The following is a 19,634-nucleotide window of genomic DNA, read 5'->3' on the forward strand; positions in this document are numbered from 1 at the left end:
TATCTTCAAGCATCTCATTGTATTTCCTTCTATTGTCAGTTAGCTGGTGAGTCTCTCCCTCCAAATATAAAGTGTAAGCAACATATTCCTACTTCAGACATTTCAGTTTGAGACATGCTGGGCAGCTTGTTTAAATATTATGCATTTGGCAGTACTTCAATCATTGTTTGATGGGTGTGACAAACGTTTCATATTTCAACTGTCCAGAAAGTACATTGCCATTTGCAGAAGGATCTGTACTGATACTCAGTACTCTAGGAACAGTTATTTACCCTTCAGTAATGGTGGTTCTTTGGGATATGGCTAGTGCATCTTGTTCTCTGTTCCTATTTCTTAGTGTCCGTAGCATCCCAGCCTTTGGAGTACAGGGGAACTGAGAAGGTGGCAGTTGCTCTGTCCTTAGGCCAGTGGTTCTTCCTTTTAAGGCTCAAGGCACACTTTGTTGAACTTGAGGCACCCCTTGGAAAATGCCAGATCTTAGTTTTCACTCATTTTTGACAGTGAAAAAATAATTGAACAATGTTGCAAATTATTCATCCCCCAACAGGATGGAACATTTTTAATACTAGCATTCCTATTTGAAATCTCTGGGTTTATCTTGTAAATTATGTTCACACCTAACACTGCTAACATTGCATGGCACCTCACAGCACCCTGGTTGAGAAGCACTGCCTTATGAACTTGTACAGAAGCGTAAGGACAAGTAGGGCACAGCCCCAAACAGACATTGCTAGCTACAGCAACAGTGTATAGGAATAGATTTAGATGTAGTTGGGTTTTTTGAGGGGTTTTTTGTTAACCAGCTATAAGTAGGGTTAACATCATTCTCTCCAATCCAGCCTGCTGGCGGCTGGGGTGCAGGTGCTAAGGCACATGGTTGACAGCTCAGAACTTGCATATGGTTGCAAGTTCAGGGCCATAGCAAAAGCATTCATGGTGTGGCCCTGTCAGATTCCAACAAGTCCGTGAATTCCGCTAAATACCTTGCCACAATGAGGACAGAAGAAGGAAGGAAGCATCCAGTGTGCCATCCAGAGCTTTCAAGTGCAGATGTAAATTTTAGGAAGGGAATTTAAAATACACTTTGTGTTACTCAAAATTGGAAATTATTAGTCAGTGTGATGCAGGTGATTTCTAGAAGTAATTATCCTAATGCAGAATTGAATGAAAATTAGACTTAATAGCTCTAATTACTTGTTTCCTTCAACAAAAATTATGTTAAATATTTTATCAAATATAAAATATTCTTGGAATATGAATTGGACACTGGAAATGCTAAAATGATTTTAATGAAGCATATAATCCTAGCAGGAACTAATCTCAGTATTTACTTTTTGAAATATCAAAAAGGGTATGTGTACACATTCAGTGAATGTGCTTTAGGTAATGCACGTTAAATCTAGTGCCTCTATTGTGAGGTACTAGAAAAATGTGTATTAGCCTATTTGAATGCACATGTTTCTTGTGATGCTTTTAATGTGCATTAGCCTATTCTAATGTGCATTAAGTGCATGTGTAGATGCACCCACAGTCACTATGCAAAGAAGGTTCTATAGAATTTGGCTACATAATTTGAATTTACTGTTTTTGGGCTTCTGGGGAAGCCTTTAAATGCAACATAAACTTGTTTTTTGTATAAGTTGTAAGAAATTAAGAGGATTAACTGGATCAGTTTGGCAAAAGGGCCTATTCATAAACTGGAAGTTTAGACTAGCCAACTATGAGGCTCTTTTAGCCTGACAACTTAATCAAGATGTTCTGTATCAACAGACAAGGAAGTGACTGCTTCAACTTAGGCAGAATTAGTCAGTTTATGGCTATAGACCGCTTTGCAAGGAAAGTAAACAGAAAATGCCCTTCCTTTTGCTCCAGGAAGAGGGCATAACCTAGGCTTCAAGTGGTACAATGCTTAGAGTTTACTGTTTGAAGTTCCTTCCACTCCTGAACATCTTTTGCAGAGTCATACAGGACTGGGTACTAGTAATACTCATAACACTTACATGGGTCAAAACAGTTTTGGTATCAGAATTTCCTATTCCTGCTGGCAAGAGATGACAAAATAAAATTGCTGATTCTGGACCTAGTAATGCAAGGAGGGGAGGAGAGGCTCTTCAACCTGGTGTCTTCTCCTTCCATCTTGCAGGCTGCATATTGAATGGCCCACAATGATAAAGCAAAAATGTTTGACCCAAGTCTGATGCATTTTTGTCCATAGCTGAAAGGACTAAACTAGGTGTGCATACGTAGTAAAATGGACTGAGTGTTTTCCTGGTGCTGGGTGAAGAACTTTAACTTGGCTAGTCAATCACAGGGGTGAGAAACTTATGGCCTGCAAGCTGGCTTCAGCCCACGAAGAGGTCCAGTCCAACCCGCAAGGATTAAATCCTTCTAATCCAATCCTGCCACAGGACACTGGTGTCACAGAGCTATACTCTGCCTCTCATCCCCTCTGCTGTTCAGCTGGTTGCTTCACTGTGTCTGCACTTCTGTCACTGCAGAGGGGGCAGGAATTTGCAATGAGGGTGAGTGCAAGCAGCTGGCTGCTCTGGGGAGTGGAGACTTCTAGCCCACAACCAGGCCTGGTTTGCAGGCTCTCACCCCAGTAGCAGAAGGCTGCCGATCCCAGGTCTACCATACCAGACGCATTAAACTATCTACTACCTCTCAAGCATAGTGAAATTTCCATTAGCTAAAGGTCCATCTGACAGCAGTCTTGGCCTTTCAGCCTTCAGTCAAGGGATTGCATGTTTTTTTTCTACCTGACAGCCCTCAAATTTCTTATCACTCCAGGGTTTTTCTCTAGGTAAAGGATCGTCTCACAGTGGAGTCTGTATTTGGTCCTCATGTTTGTAATAGGAGCACCATTTGAACCTATGGAAACATGTTTTCCCTTCATTTACAACCTACTCTTTCCTTTCCCTCTTGCTAGGACTCGGAAGCAACATAGGACTCTGTGATCGAGAAAAAACTGAAGAGCAGAAAGTGTACACCACCCCTTATCTATCTGATATGGGGACACGAGTAGAAACAGGCCTAGAATTTATTCCTTGGATACTGATGAGGCAACAATATCTCTGGTACACGAGTAGAAACAGGACTAGAATTTATTCTTTGGATACTGATGAGGCAACAATATCTCTGGTTCAAGCACAGGGTATAAGCCATCCACCAGTTTGAATACATATATAGATAATACACCTCAAACTTCAGTTAGTAATAAATTAATTTTCACTATTCCTCAACAAAAGAATGAAATGTTGTTTATGTTAAGATTTTTTTTCCATAAATGGATAAATAAATGTTTTTCATTTGAGGATGATAACTATGGTCCTAGATGGAACAGATAAAATATGAGAGGATAGTGTTCAGGTCAGAACCCCAGACTATCCATGAAACTTTTTTCAGTATTAAAGTTATTCTGTCAGTCATAGTAAACATCTTAGCTCTGTAAACCAATTCCTATACAAATCAAAACAGTGATTCAGGCCACATTAGGTAGAGGACAAATTCATATCATTATATCCAGATGCTCTTGCGCTGGAGTATTAGAAATATAGTGATGTTTGTTTGATGTTTGTTTGTTTTCATTTGATTTATATTCTGCCCTTTCCAACAAAGGCTCAGGGTGGCCTACAATAAAAGAACAGAATAGTAGGAGAGCTGTTATTTTGGCACTTAAAGTTTTGGGGTTTTTTTCAGACTTTTCGTCTGTACCGTGAATACAGAGATGACATTCTTGTGAAGGCTTTCTTAGAATGTCAGCAGAGAAGTTTGGTCAATCGTCGTCGAGTTAACCATAGCCTGGGTCCAAAGAAAAGCCGTGCTTTGCCCTTTGTGCCTATGTCATATCAACTCTCTCAAAGCTATTACAGGTGAGTGTTTGGTGAAGCCTATTATATGACCTAAACCAGAGCCACCAACTTATTTTGTCCATGAGCCAGACCATGAGGCTTCCCACACACCAGGAATCTCACCTCCTTCAGACAGTTGTGAGTAGGGCTGCGCAAAACAGCACCATTTCATTTTGACATCCATTTCACCGTTTCAAAGGGACAGTGTTTCGTTTCATTTTGAAGCACTGTTCCGTTTCATTTCGTCGAAACTGTTTCACTGTTTTGATTCATTTCGACGTTTCACCCAAAGGCTATAATGGGGAATCATGAAAATGCCTGAAACTTTGTCATTTGTTGCCTGATTCAGATGAAAATTGCAGGGATGGTAGCCCCTTATGAGAGCATGAAGCCTGCCAAGATTCAAAGAGATAGATGCGGAGGTTTCTGGGAAACTGTGCCTCAAACTGTTCAAAATAAAACTCGTGACACTTGCCAGCAGCAGTAGCCTCCTCTCATCTGTCGTGCAGATCCAGGGGCCTGCACCCCCCGGTGGACTGCAGGACTGTGCAGGCCCCCGGGTCTGCATGACAGAACAGGAGGCTGCCGCTGCCACCTGGGCCCAGCAGCAGCAACAGTCTTCCTGGTGCTGGGTGTTGGCTACACCCAGCGCTGGTCACAGGCAGCAGCAGCAGCCTCCTGTCATCCAGCACATAGATCTGGTGGCCCACACCCCTGGGAAGAGTCCAGCAGCACTGGGAGGGCAGGTTGAGCTCCATAGGGCTGGCGGAGCTGGTCGGAGCACAGCCCTGGTTCTCCCTGCTTCCCACTGCTGGACTGCGCTCTGATCGGCTCCACCAGCCCCATCGAGCTCAGCCTGGTGGCTAGAGGCAGAGCGCAGCCCTGACTCAACCCTCCCACCACTGGGCTGTGCTTCGAGTGGCTCCTTCAGCCCTATGGAGCTCAGCCTAGTACTGTCCTGGCTCTCCCCACCTCCTGCCAGCCCCATGGAGCGCAGCCTGAGGCAGGAAGAGCCAGGGCTGCGCTCTGCCTCCCGCCGCCAGACTGAGCTCCATGGGGCTGGTGGAGCTAGTTGGAGCGCAGCCCGGCAGTGGGAGGCGGGGAGAGCCAGGGCTGCACTCCGACCAGTTCCACCAGCCCCACAGAGCTCAGCCCAGTGGCGGGAGGCAGGGAGAGCCAGGGCTGTGCGCTGCTTCCCGCCACCGGACTGTGTTCTATGGGGCTGTCGGAGCTGCTCGGAGCGCAGCCCTGGCTCTCCCTGCCTCCCGCCACCAGGCTGCTTCGAAACTCCAAACATTTTGAAAGTTTCAAAATGTTTCGAGTGCCCTTAATTTGTTTCAAAGCTTTTTGCTTCATTTCTATTTCACGGTTTTGAGCTCAAAACGTGTCAAAACAGCTTTGAAACAAAACACTGCATGAAATTTCACTCAGCTGTAGCTGTCAGTACTCTCCTAGAACCCAGGAGGTGCAGGCTGCTGCCACTCTTCTCCATTTTTCCCCTATCATTGATTTGAGTCACCAGTGATGACCACATTTAGTGGTGGGCAGAGATGTCCAGGGACAAGCGACAGTGTTCACTCCCTGGGTTCCAGAGAGACTGACCAGCACATGAACAGCCCTGACCTAATCGAATATGTATCTAAATATGTTTTGAACAGTGAGGAAGTAGGACAAGGGATCAGGGTCTCTTCTGTGGTGGTTGAACTTGAATAAAAAGTGGATGTGCAAATGGCATAAATGTTTGTTTGGGTCAGATATAGGTTAGAATCATAGGATTGAGAGGGACCTCATGAGCCATCTTCTCAAGATCCAGGATTCCCTGTTCCTGCAGTGTTCTAAACAAATGCCTATCCAGCCCTTGTTGGCAACCTCCAGTGAAAAGTATTCCACAAATTCCTTAGTCACCTTGTTCTGTTCTGTTCTGTTCCATTTCATTAAAGCATTATGAGACCTAAACTGCGAGCCAGGTACTGTAGGAGTCAATCCCTTTTCTTCTTGCTACAACCTTTCAGCTGGAAAATGGTCTACTGTAAGGGGAAACAAACTCTTTAAGTTGCTGGAAAGATTTTACTTCTAGGGATTTCACTTGTACTGGAAAAATCTTGCTGTTGTTGGTTATACAAGCCAGTAGTCATCCCTCATGCTGTGCTGCATTGCAATCCTGCATCTCTGTACTGTAGTAGTAGTAGTACCTGTAGTGTCACCTGTGGATCAGGGCATCACTATGCACTAACCGTGTCACAGTTCCCAATCCTAGATGGTTTGTAGTCTGGATCTATCAGTATTAAGATTGGGGGAACAAATGTGGGACTTTTTGACATCAATGATAATATGGAACTAGTATTGTTGCATTTATTTTTGTTGAGAATCTATTGGCATTTCAGTCCAGTAATGGAAAAACTATACCTCTATGTCATTGTCTCCAGAGTTTTTACATGGAGGTTTCCCAGCACAATTTGTACAGAATCCTTCCAGTTCCTGGAGAAACTCAAGAATCATGGAAAGTCAGATCAACCAGATAACTTTTCATTCAAGGATCAAGAAGCCAGATCTTCATTAGGCACAGTTGCTTTTCCCATGGATGGCCCTGGAGGCCATTGTGTAGCAATGCTTTCCCTCATCTCTCTTGGGTTTGTTTCTGTAGACGTGACAATCCCAGAGCAAATAGTTGTGGTAGACAGCACTATGGTGGAGAACGAGGTAATCAAAAGGTAAGTTCTGTTATACTGTAATCTTATCAAAAGAAGACATTTGTACAACTTAAAGTAATCTTAGAACCAGGAATATTCTGCTCTTTATTTAAGCACATGTTCAAGTGAGAACATTGGATGTTTGTCAGGGATCAACCTGAAGAATTAGCAGCATTTGGCAGCACCTGTCATCAAAGTACTGAAGAGCATTCCCTTTTATTTTGCCCTGAAACATGCATATATGAACTAATAAGTACTAAAAAGATAAGCGGAGCATTGTGGCATAACTGATCATGCCAGTTGTACATGATCATCACTGTTGATTATACCTACTCAATCCCCTGTGGATTATTTGGGAGGTTTGTTTTGATTTGGTTTTTTTGAACATTTCTGCTTTGCTTAAGATTTATAACAGAGGTGGCTGTTGGTCTTGGATTTATGATCCAGATACCTTGTTCTGGGTGGACCCAAACCCTCAGACTGACCACGACCTTTCCATTCAATAAAACTCGACTATTATTGATACACAGTGATAACAGATCAGAATAACACAAACAATTCTATATCTACCAATCCCAGGGCTATCATCAGAGGGAAGGTATGTCTGGCCAGTACACAAGTTTCGTTCTGAGGTTCTCTTGAATGTAAAACATCAGCAGTCTGGAGGTCGGAAGCCGAGGGGCCCCCCGTGCCCCCCACCCCCCATGGGGTGGATGAGACAGGCTGGTGATATGCCCTCTGCTCATGATGGCCTCAGGTTCCCCCCTCAGGGACCCGTTGATTTTTCTGAAATCCCTCTTTTTGTATCTTTCCGTCTGTGATGACTCTTCATCTTTGGCCATCACTGACTGATTTCTCTATGGTTATCATACTATCCATGTTCTGTCCTGTCAGCATATTCCATTGTTTCACAAGCCCATCACATGTATACATCCTAATTTGGTTCTTTCCAGTCTCCTCCTAATTTGATCCATCTACCAAAACTGGAAATCCCAAGGGCTCTGTGACCTGGTGCCAATGCTGCAGAGTCCCTTATCTCTGTCATGCAACAGTGTGGTACATTCCTTCAATTTCCCAGCCTGTGTGTCTGCATGCTGGTTCTTTGTGTCCGACACAGTGGGCCTTGAAGAAACCGTCACAATCAGTCTTTTAGAAATCAACTAACCCTTGCCATTACCCTGAACCATTTTTCTAACGCATATCTACTTTACCTACAAGCCAGTTCCCAAAAGCAAACGCCTGAATACCATTTTCTAGCCATCAGTGGCTAGCTTATTAGTCTGAACTCAGGAAGAAGGTAGGTCAGGGTAGCACCTTAGAAAACCGGGTTCAGAGAGGCATAAGCTTTTGTAGGCAACAGCTTAATTAATCAGATGCTGACAATAGCAATGAATTGTTGTCTGTCAAAGCTCATGCCTCCCTGAACTAGTTAGTCTACAAGGTGTCACCCTGCCCTGCCTTCTGCTCAGAGCAGGGGTGGATAATAGCAATGGGTCAAGCTGCAGCTCACTCCTTACCACTGGCCGTGGCTAACTAGTTCACTGGAGACTAACTAGTTCAGTCCCTAACCAGGGCCCTGGATTCTGCCATAGGCTATACCAACCACTAGCCATACTAACAAATTCTGTGGCTCACTATTAGCCTGGCAGGCCAAGTGAAACAGCTCCATGGGCTGGATCCATCCTGTAGGACATATATTTGGTACCCCTGGCCTAGAGATTAATAAATGCGAGTATTTGCAAGGAGGGAAGAGGGAAATGTCTCTGTCATATTTACTTCATGTATTGCTTTGGCTGCTAAAGATTGGATACCAGATGGATAATACGAGAGACCAGCGATCATTTCTCTGTGTTGAAAGGACCAGGCAGCTGGTGAAAATGGGAACTCTGCCATAGTGTGTTTAAAACAACTTTTTATAAATAGACTGATTTATATCCCACAATGCAAATCTGCACTCTGAATGAACTTGGGACACATGGAGCAATGACTTTAGCGAGACCAGACACTTGCTGGTATCTAACCCTCTGCTGGGAGAAGCCACTCAGTTTCATGAAATGTAGCTGATCCGCTGCCTATTGAGCCTCTGTGTTCAGTAATTTTAGCTGATACATGTGGAAAGATGCAAGTCCATCAGCAGGTGCAGTCCTTCAGTTGCACCCCTATGCCCCCGCCTCCCTGCTTAATTCCTGGTTAATTCCTAAAACAAACTACCTGGCCATGACAGCAGCATTTCTATTTAGGCAGCAGTGAGGCAGTCACTTGATTTCATGACTATTATTTACCTGATTCCTTCTAAATGTTTCATTATGCAGATATTAATGACCTTCTCTCCTTTTTAATGGTCTTAAGGTTTCACTAATCAACGTATTCTTTCTTCTTCCATTCTGCCATCTGCTAGCTGCTCCTAGTAATGTAGCTCCTGTTTCAAAGCCCTACAGACTATTTTTAATTCTAGCTAATAATACTAATTCAGGTGTGGTAACATTAATTCAGGTGTGGAAATAACTTTCAGTGAAGCATTAGATGCACCATCAAGGTGCTCAAGAAGGCTTGATTTTATGAATCCGAAAGATGTAAGTTTAAATCTAATGACTACAAGACTAAACAAACAACAACTTTTGAGTATTTTTGCTTTATTTCTTATGTTTTTAATACATAATGTATGGTATAACAAATTACTGCACATTCCAATAAAGTTGTATTTGCTTTTGCTTTGATTTTACACTGAATAATATACTCATAGTCACCTAGTTACCTAGTACATTAGTAAAGCTTTTAGTTTATTTTTATCTTGAGAAAAATGTGGTGTGTTATATTAGATGATGCACTACATGGTCTGCACCCTGCCTTCCAAAATCCTAGATCCGTCCATGCATGTGGATTCTTTTAAAAGTATTTCCAGAACTAAAGTTCACATGGTGGCACCTTTAGAGACGTACTGTTCTTGTTTTTGGGTCAGTAGTTTTCAGCATTTTCATTTAGATTGCCATGAACAACTCCCCAGAAAAGACCTGTTGTAACACACAAATTTGACTGATTAGGAACCTCAGATCTGAATTTCCTAATTTTGTGGCTCAAATCATAGTAGTAACATTGTAGTATAGTAGCATTTTTGTGCTTATCTATTTTTGGTTAATTTATTTTAAAATAAAATCTATTATAAAAGACCTGTGTTGAAAGAAAACCAAAGTTAATAGTACCTTTCCTACAGCTTGGGAAAAGATGGTCTTGAGGATGACTTTGAAGATGATGATGATTTGGATGAGAGCTCTGGAAACAAACGAAAAATAGAAGTAAAAGCTCGTCAAGCCTCTCATACTAATTACTTACTAATGAGAGGGTACTATGCACCAGGAATTGTTAGCACTCGCAATCTGAGCCCCAGCGACAACATTGTGGTCAATTCCTGTCAAGTGAAGGTCAAGCTGCGATGTACCCCAACTCCAGGAAGCCTCATTTCCCAAGGTTAGTGTAATCTTGGCATAATGTTCATGTAAAAAGATGAGAGAGGGTGCCATTTTGGATTTGGAGATTAAATAATTAAATCCTCAGTCTTCTAACAGGAGCATTCCTCCTCATTCATACTAAACCTCTAACTATGTTGTATGCTTCTGCTTATTGAACTGTCTCATTCTGCTATGTCTCCTGTATATAGATCTGTCATATGGAGGTCCCTTAGTAATTTACCTCTTAAGGTATATTCTGTTTAGTGTGAAATCATTAATCCAAACAATAAGTTTGACCTCTACTTTCATCAGGAGAAAATTTCTCAGTTCCTTTCATAATTTAAAATCCCCTTTTATGTTGCATTCAAATTTCTTTTTCTTTAAGAAGAATCAATAGAGCTCCTTAAATGTGAATTTTATTTTGTAAGGAGCTTTATTTTATGGTCATACAGTGCTGGGACTTGCTGTAACCTGGTAGAAACATCTAGATACTTCAGCAATAAAAATGTTAAATAATAATATTCAGAACTTGAATTCTTAAAATGCAGTACCATTTATTTGCTCTTTGTTAATGATTGAGTTCTAGTAGCATACCTCAAGGGCCCAGATCAGGGCTCTATTGAGCTACATGCTAATAAACACAGAATGCCCTAGAAAACTTACAGGCAATGTAGACAAGATAAATGAAAAGGCAGAAGATGGTGGGGACTGTTTTATCCCTATTTTACAGGCAAAGAGAGGGTTCTAAAATATTGGTACACCGCATCCATTAGTCTCCCTGCATCTACAGAGCCAGTCATCTCATCATAGAAGGCAATTAGGTTGGTCAGTCATGACTTGCCTTTGGTGAATCCATGCTGACTATTCCTAATCACCTTCTCCAAATGCTTAGAACTGGATTCCTTGAGGAACTGCTCCATGATTTTTCCAGCCACAAGGTGAGACCAACTGGTCTGTAGTTCCCTGGATCCTCCTATTTCCCTTTCTCAAATATGAGCACTATGTTTGCGCTTTTCCAATAATTCGGGACCTCTTCTAAATAGTCCCTTCTTTCACCACTATTGGCTGCTCACCTCCTCCCCAAACTGTGTTGCCCAATGCAGTAGTCTGGGAGCTGACCTTGCTTGTGAAGACTGAGGCGAAGAAAGCATTGAGCACTTCAGCCTTTTCTGCATCCTCCATCACAAGGTTGCTTCCCCCATTCCATGAAGGACCTTTTCCCCGATCCTCCTTTTGCTACTTACATACTTGTAGAAACCCTTCTTGTTACTCTTCTCGTCCCTTGCTAGCTGCAACTCCAATTGCAGTTTGGCCCTCCTGACTTCACCCCTGCATGCCCAAGCAGCGCTCTTATATTCTTCCCTAGTTATTTGTCCAAGTTTCCACTACTTATAAGCTTCCTTTTTGTGATTTAGTTTGCTGAAGAATTCCCTGCTAAGCCAAGCTGGTCTTGTGCCATACTTGCTAGTCTTACTGCACATCAGGATGACTTGTTTCTGCACTCTCAGTAAGGCTTCTTTGAAATACAGCCAGCTCTCCTGGATTCCTCTCCCCCTCAGTCTGGCTTCCCAAGGGATCCTTCTAGAGTCCTTACTCTGCTCTCCATCCTTCCTTTCCTCAGGATCCTGAATTCAGTCATCGCATGATCACTGCTGCCCAAGTTGTCATCCACTACTACATTCTCCACCCATTCATCCCTGTCAAGAGGAGCATGGACCCTAGTTGGCCACTTCAGCACTTGCACCAGGAAGTTATCCCCAACACTCTCCAAAAACTTCCTGGATTTCCTGTGCCCTGTTGTATTGCTCCCCCAGCAGATGTCAGGGTGATTGAAGTCCCCCATGAGAACCAGGGCCTGTGCTCGGGACACTTCTGCTAGCTGTTTGAAAAAAGCATCATCTACTACTTCTTCCTGGTCTGGTGGTCTATAGCAGATACCCACTACAACATTACCTTTGTTGCTCTCCCCTCTAACCTTAACCCAGAGACTTTCAACAGGCCTATCTCCAATTTCATACTGGAGCTCTAAGCAGTCACATGGCTCTTTTACATAAAGTGCAACTCCTCTTCTTCTCTGCCTGTCGTTTATGAACAGTTTGTTCCCATCCATGACAGTGCTCCAGTCATGTGGGCTATCCCACCAAGTCTCTGTGATACCAATCATGTCGTAGTTTTGTGACTGTGCAAGGACTTCCAGTTCTGCTTGTTTCCCAGGCTCAGTGCATTTGTGTACAGGCACCTAAGGTAACTAGTCAGTTGCCCTGATTTTTCAGGAAGTATGAGAATGCCTCCCCTGTTACCCCCTCCTGCTTGCTCTTTCTCCAGGTCATCCACTTCCCCACTTACCTCAGGGCTTTGTTCTCCATCCCCCAGCAGACCTAGTTTAAAGCCTTCCTCACTAAGTCAGTGAGCCTGTCTGCAAAGATGCTCTTCCCTCTGTCAGGTGGATTCCATCTTTTCCTAGCAATCCTTCTTTTTGGAACAATACCCCATGGGTGAAGAACCCAAAGCCCTGCTGGCAATACCACATGAACAGCCAGGTATTAATCTGCAGGATGCACTCAATCCTGCCCAGGCCCTTTCCCTTGACCAGAAGGATCGAAAACCATGATCTGAGCCCCAGATCCCTTCACCCTTGCAACCAGAGCCCTATAGTCACTTTTGATCCACTCGGGGTCTCCCTTGGCAGTATCATTGGTGCCCACATGGATGATCAGCATGGGGTAGTAGTCAGAGGGCCAGATGAGTCTCGGTAGTCCCTCCATGACATTTTGGATCTGGGCTCCAGGGAAGCAGCAGACTTCTCGAGACAATAGGTCAGCAGATGGCTCCCTCCGTTCCTTGCAGAAGAGTCTGCAACCACCTCCACCCATCACTTCTTGGTGGCGTTTGTCTCAATCCTTTCCACATTAGTAAAGCCTGGCCTGTCCTCCACCAATGGAATGTGCTCCTCCCTCTCTATTGCTAGGGCTGCATATCTGTTTTCCAGATGATCTGCTGCAGGTGAAGGTGACGATTTCTGCTTGCTGTCAGAGGTCACAATCTTCCAGCTTCCACCCTCCTGGAAATCCATGTCCTCTCTCTACTTTAGCTGTGCCTCTCACAGTTCTTCCTGAACAGACCTGGAGGTCTCCTCCAGCCTTGAATCAAAGAACTCGTGGCAGAGGATGCTTTGGAACCATCTCCTCCTTTAGGTTTCTTGCTTGTTCCCTGAGAGACATCGCCAAGAGGCACTGCTCACATCGCAGGCACCCCCTGATCTGGTTGTCACCGGAAGGAACCTTCAAGCCACAATCCCCACAGAACCAAACCTGGACCTGGGTGGAAGCCTCAATGCTGAGCTGTCCTGCCTGGACAGTGTGGAAGAAACAATCTTCACTCTATTGTTTAGTCACGAAGTTGTGAGAGACCCTTTATTTACAAGCAGCTGCAGGGGGGAGGCACTCAGCCTCTGCACCACAGACAATCAAAGCAAACCTTTTAGATGTTTCAATTTCAAGTCACATGACTCAAGATATAACAAGTTGAACAGAGAACTAGTTGTAACCAGAAAGCTGCAAGGGTGGGAAAACTATGGTTTGACCTATTAACCTCATAGGTCTGCTCAGTGTTTATGGAAAATTCCACAAAGCACTTCTTAGAAAGAAATAAAGGCCTGGCTTTTCTTCTACAACAGAAATCTCACAGGTGGAAGGAGAGGCAGTGGCAGTGGCTCTGGCATTGCAGTGTCCTCCAGCTATTTCCCTGGGACTCTTAATCTGCCTTCTCTCTCACCGCCCTTCTTCCAAGCACACTTTCCCTAGTGAACTCACCTGGAAACTTCCCTGTTTTACTGCTTGTTGGCCTCAAAAGATTCCATTTTTCCTGCTTCCTCACACCAAGCTAAAAGGCTGTCCCCTCAAAAGGGGGCGGGGGGGCGAGGCAAAATGACTTGGAAACTGCTTACCCTGTTTGTAGCCCTTGTTCACTCGCTGCTTGGTTGCTGGCTGAGGAAAAGGAAGGATGTCCAGGAAAGATTCATCATTTTTGTAATTGAAGGCCTATTGCTGTTCTTGCCTGTTCTAGTCACCTAAACCACAACAGGAATCTAAAACACATACCCTAGGAACCTATTACCGTACACCTACCCTCTGGTCATTAGTGATTCTTATCCTGAGCTTCCTTATCAAAGGAGTGTGACTGTGATAAGCGACCAACAAGGCATTCTGTAAAGGCTGCCTGCAAAACTCAAAAAAGGAAATAGGAAGAAAAAGATATATTTAAGGGCATTGTCAGATCTGTCCCTTGCATCATTCTGGATCAAAAATAGGGTGTGGAATTCTACTCCTGCTAACTTTGAAATTAGCACAGAATCAAAGCCAAATTCTGGTACAGACCCTTTAATTAAGGCAAAAGCCCATGATGTACATCCTCTCTATGCCCAAAGTGCCTGTTTCCTTTATGGCATGATAATGCTAATCTTCCATTCCATGATCTTTATCAGGTTGCATCGACAGCTTTCTACACTGATCAGCCATTCTTCAGATCTGACTGAAGAATTATTTTCTTTAGTCATTCCCAATGGAGGAGTTCTCCGGTATTTTTTTATTATCCCTATGGATATTACTAATCTTCTCCAAAGGAAAAAAGTAGTCTCTCTTGAACCTGTTCATTTATAACAGGGGTGGGCAATTATTTTGGCTGGAGGGTCGCTTAACAAATTTTGGTGAGCTGTCAAGGGCCACAAGGGTAGCCCCACCCCTTGACAGGTGCCCTGTCCTCTGGTCGCCATCTTGGGACTGGAAGTTCTGCCCCTGACCTTTGCCACCAGAAGTCCCTCCCCTTGCCCCCAAAAGTACTCCTTTAGGTGAGGGGGTTTGCCATCTTAGAACTGGAAAAAAACTCAATGATATACTAAAAAACATCTACAATAACATTTTAATTTTAATTTAAATAAAAATAATTTTAATGTTTTAATTTTATTTTTTTTAATACTTTCGTCCTGATTTGTGTGTGTTTGCATCATGTACATAGAGGTGATTTCATAATAGCTCAAATTGAAGTCTTACTCTTGTATATTTCAGGGGTGAGGTGGTACCGGTGGGTGGGTATAGAGTTTGTAGGGGCTATGGGTATGTGTTTGTGGGTGTATGTGGTTTGTAGAGGAGTGTGTGGATATGGGTAGGTGGGTGGGTGTAGGGTTTGTGGGATGCTGTGGGTGTGTGTGTGTATGTGGGGTGGGGGAAGCATGTGGGTGTGTATGGGAGGAGTGGATGTGTGGGTGGGTATGGGGGTTGTGGGATATGTGAGGGTGGCTGGGTGTGTACATGGCAGAGTGTGGTGGGGCATGCATATGGAACCCCCCCAACAAACACAGCTCCCTATTGCACATAGCCCCTACCTACCAGCAGCAGGCAGTGGACCCCTCAGGGCACTCCCGGCCCATGGCAGGCAGAGCCCCACAGTGGCGCACTGTCCCAGCGAGCCCCAGGACTGCATGTGGCCAGGCTGCTGGCTCCATTGCACTGGGCTCACATGCCTGAGCCCTGTGCTGCCAGGGGAAACACTGCATGATGAAGCCAGCAATGCAGGTTATGGGGCTCGGCAGAGAGAGGGGTGAAGCCAGTCCGGCTCCGTATCACAAAGCTCCCTACTGTTCCCCATGACCTGTGCATAGCATTGAGTGGGGTTGGGCCTCTGGCTCCATTGCACAGGGCTCCTCACAGAGGTGTGAGGCTCGGGCGGAGATCCCAGTAACTACATACAAGCCCAGGGAGCCCTGCGTGATGGAGCCAGACAGACCCTGTGCTCCCACCGGGCCGGGCTCCATGCTCCTGGCACCCTGCCCAATTGAATTCTTTTTTTTCTCAACCTCCTTCAGTAGTCAAGCCATATAGAGAGAACTACATTGGTGCATGCAGAGTAATGCTGTATTTTTCATTTAAAGTTTTAATTATTTTTGAGCCTACATAATTTGTTGTATAATAGCATTGATGTATGGTAACATTCTGTCCTCATTCTGTTTTGTGTTGCAGTTCCTTCTGTGCTTGACAGCATGGTTGTAGGTGTCTCTTGCCTCCCTGACATTTTCACCAGGCTGATAGAAATCCAGGAAGAAACCTACAAGGTAGAACAGTTTCTTCATCAGTGTACAGAGTGTTATGAGTATAGCCCAAAAGATGTGTCTGCCATCTTGGAGATCCGTAATGCCATCGAGGGATCTTCCTACTTCGGAATTGACAAAGTAGAACTGGGCAAGAAGTTCCAGTGCTATGAAGAAGCTGACCCTGAGCGCACCAGGAGTTTACAACAGTATATTCAGGTTGGTTTTTGACTCCTTCAACAATAATTATGTGCAAACTCATTGACATTCTTTTTTAATGGAAAAAACTTATAACCTATGTGAAACAAACGTAAACTGAACAAAATTACTTTTTGGGAGCATGTGGCAGAGCACAGGTTGTGTCTGCCATTTTAAGAGGTTTGGGCAGTCTGTAGAGCAGCCATCAGGTATGAGGAGGCCTAATTAGGTGGTCACATGACCACAAGAAGACACCCTGGGTATAAGACCAGGCCGTGAGGAACAGGTGGTAGTTGCTGCAGGGTGCCAAAAGGATGTCATTGCCCAGCTGGAGATCTGCTGCTGCCAGAACAGCCTGAAGGTTAAGGGTAGGAACTATGGAGATGGAGAAGGTTCCTGGTCCTGGGGCATGAACTGAAACGACACCCTGCTGTGGTTGGGTGGTATGATGGTGGGGCAGTCTCCAAGAAATGCCACACCTGTGCCTCCCTAGTGAAAGGCAAGTATGGGGTGCCAGAAAGCCTCAGATCCCACTGCCTTGTTGGTGACCTTGTGAAGGGGAAAGGCTAGGGGAGAGCACCCCGACAGAAAAGCACAGAGCTGAAGCCCATAGAGGTGGGTCTTGAGGCCCACGTAGCTTAAGACCCAGGAGCCCCAGTGAGAGGGCGAAGTAGTTGCCCCAGTGAGGGGGTGGAATTAAGGCCCAGTAGGGTGGAACAGTGGGCCCAGGAGGGGTCCAGGGTGACTGTGGCCCACAAGCTTGGAGAGTGAGAATAGTGAGTGTGGAGGGGCCTGAGAAGGCAGACCCATATGGGAGAGGGCTAGCTGCTCCGGAGCCTACCCAGGAAACCCTCAACTAATCAATGCTGGGGCCACAACCAGGACAGTTGAAGGGCAAAAGCGCCCACCACGAGAGATGGCCAGAGCCAGTTGCCTAGAATCCCAACTGGCCTAAAGGCAAGGCCAGGGCCTGTGAGACCAAAGGTCCCAAGAGGGCCACTTCAGAGAGGGGGAAAAAGGTCTAGGGAGTTTGCTGCCCTAAGTGACAGGGGAGGTTAGGCCACCTGACCAGGGGGGATCCAGGTTGGGGTCCAAAATGTCAGTCTGGAATATAGTAGGAACCAGTGTGGGGCTGGAGCCATATAGTAATGCCATCTGTGAGGCATGGGACATGGTAAAGAGGAATTTGAAGCTGTGTATTACGCCCTTGGCATTGGGCAGTAAATCTGCCTATAAACAACTTCCAAAGTTAATCAAAGGCATGGCAGGAAAAGCAAGTGGCCAGACTGCCCTAGCCAGGTGTGTGGGCCAATTATTGGACTGGCCTCGAGACGGCCCCTGTTACAGGGCAATAGATCTAGTAATTAGATTTCCAGCCAGTAACAAACGATAATCTTGCCGTGTACATACTATGTTATTCTTGCTGAAGAAAAGACAGTAGTATTAAACTAATGCTAGGGTTGAAAGTCCACAGCCATCCCAGAAGTCCCAAGATTGATCTTTGAGGGTGGAGGATTATTCCCAAGTTACCTCTTCCTTCTAAGGTATACAAGAGGATTTCAGGATATTTGATGAATTTAAGAGAAGCTTATACAGAAAAAAATTTTTTCGTCCTTTACCAGTATGGACCAGGGAAGTTGAAAAGAGACTGACTATGACAACATCCTTACTACCAGTTGCAATGCCTGGAATTCTAGTAGGTTTTAAATATTTAGGTTGTATTGGTATTCTACAATGATAGCCAGTAATTTAACCGGGGGTGGACAAGTGGGGAGCCAATTTGGAGGGGGTGTGAGAATGGTAGCCCTTAGGATGCCTCTGGCAGTAGCAGCAACTCAGTGCTCTCCAAACCTCCCCTCAAACTGGCCTTGCTCAAGGTATGAAAGTGAAAATGCTAGTTACAGCTGTGATGATAGCTAACAATAAAACAGGTGTTTTTTTTCAGGACCTCCTCAAAATGGAGCAGGTATTAGAAGTAGGAGGCAACTCCGTACGTTTGGTTACAGTGATATTTGCTAAGCCGTGGCTGTTGCATTCAGTATGCCTGAAGACTAAAGGTAATGATGCTGGCATGCAAGGCACTCAGTTGGACTTACAACAGGACTCTGTGCACATAGGGCCAAAGAAAATGGAGGAGTCTTCAGGAGAGAAGGGAGAGGCTGGAATAGCCATACAATCTGTCAGTGATGAAGGATCCACAAGGAAAAGATTGAAGACTCAACACACTGAGCTTCAAGACAATAGCTCAGTCTGTCACAACCAAAAACGCTGTTTGGAAGAAATAAATGAAACTGCCTTTGATGCAAATTTTACTGACCCCATCACAATGAAAAAGATGTTAAGCACAAATGAAGAACCATGTCCTTTTGGGAGGCAGACAGTACATCCAGTGAATATATCAGAATCTGTTGTTACTGACTCACAAAAAGATCCAGAGAAAGCTAACACTCAGGCAGAAGAATCTGCAATGAAGGACAGTTATGCAGCTAATGAACAGGAAAAGCAGATTCCCCACCTTGATTATCCAGCCAAAGAGCAGCTTGATGATGCATGGCACTTGCAGGAAAATTCTGAAGTCTTTAAAAGTAAGAGGTTTGTTTGTTTGTTTGTTTGTTTGTTTGTTTGTTTGTTTGTTTAGGGTTTAAATAATTTATTTAGTTTATTTGGGATTAGATTAGTTGGCAAGAAATAAGTTTTTAACTGAGAAGACTATTACATTTGAAGACCATTCCATCTCTCTCAGAAAAGATTGCATTTCACTTTAGTAGTTCATGCAGACCTAGAAAACAAGGATGGAAAAGACTCCTTCCTAGGTCCAATGCAGGTTTCTTTATTTTGTTGCGAAAATGTCATTGTGAAAAAAGCATAATTTCGTCCAAAATATTTTGAGAAATAGATATTCTGGGGATTAAGTTTCACATTCAGAACAGAGATTAGAATTTTAAAACGCTTGTGCTCCCAGAGTGCAATTCTGTTTCCCTTTGGTCAGGCCTTTTTAATGGCATAAATGGTATTTTTGTCACTTACCTACTGTTAGAGAATTCTCTTTCCTAGGTACACAGTTCTGCATTACATAGGCAACAGCATAAGCGTGTCCTGAAGACAGAATGGAAGAGGACATTCATGTTTTAATTAGTTTAGGAAAGCCAGAGACAGGTTCTTGGCCTAGCCCTTCCCTTCCCTCTCTTTGGGCATAGGGGTTTGCATCTGCACCTCTCTGACTTCCCAGCACAGTGCTCTAACCACCATACTGCAGGTCAGACATTATCCACTCCCCTTCCAGCACTCCATTTAAAGCTGAACCACAAACCATTGCATTTAATAGTCATTAGAGAAAAAATGGGTTGGGGGCAATGCAGTAGGAAAG

General features: G+C 44.3%; 1 protein-coding gene across 5 annotated transcripts in view; it reads left to right on the top strand.

Moving 5' to 3' along the window:
- Positions 1–19,634, top strand: part of GTF3C1 (general transcription factor IIIC subunit 1) — a 163,786-nt gene that overhangs the window by 120,689 nt on the left and 23,463 nt on the right. For 4 of the 5 annotated variants that reach the window (XM_014605759.3, XM_019482373.2, XM_006270521.4 and 1 more), the window contains exons 30-34: positions 3,700–3,872; positions 6,278–6,562; positions 9,753–10,006; positions 16,002–16,288; positions 18,213–18,852. In XM_014605759.3, the coding sequence (XP_014461245.2) occupies positions 3,700–3,872; positions 6,278–6,562; positions 9,753–10,006; positions 16,002–16,288; positions 18,213–18,852 (1,639 nt within the window). Of the gene's footprint in view, positions 1–3,699; positions 3,873–6,277; positions 6,563–9,752; positions 10,007–16,001; positions 16,289–18,198; positions 18,853–19,634 lie in introns of those variants that run through there. The other variant, XM_014605761.3, reaches the window with a different exon arrangement.

Source organism: Alligator mississippiensis, chromosome 13, assembly GCF_030867095.1.
Source record: "Alligator mississippiensis isolate rAllMis1 chromosome 13, rAllMis1, whole genome shotgun sequence".
NCBI lineage: Eukaryota > Metazoa > Chordata > Crocodylia > Alligatoridae > Alligator > Alligator mississippiensis.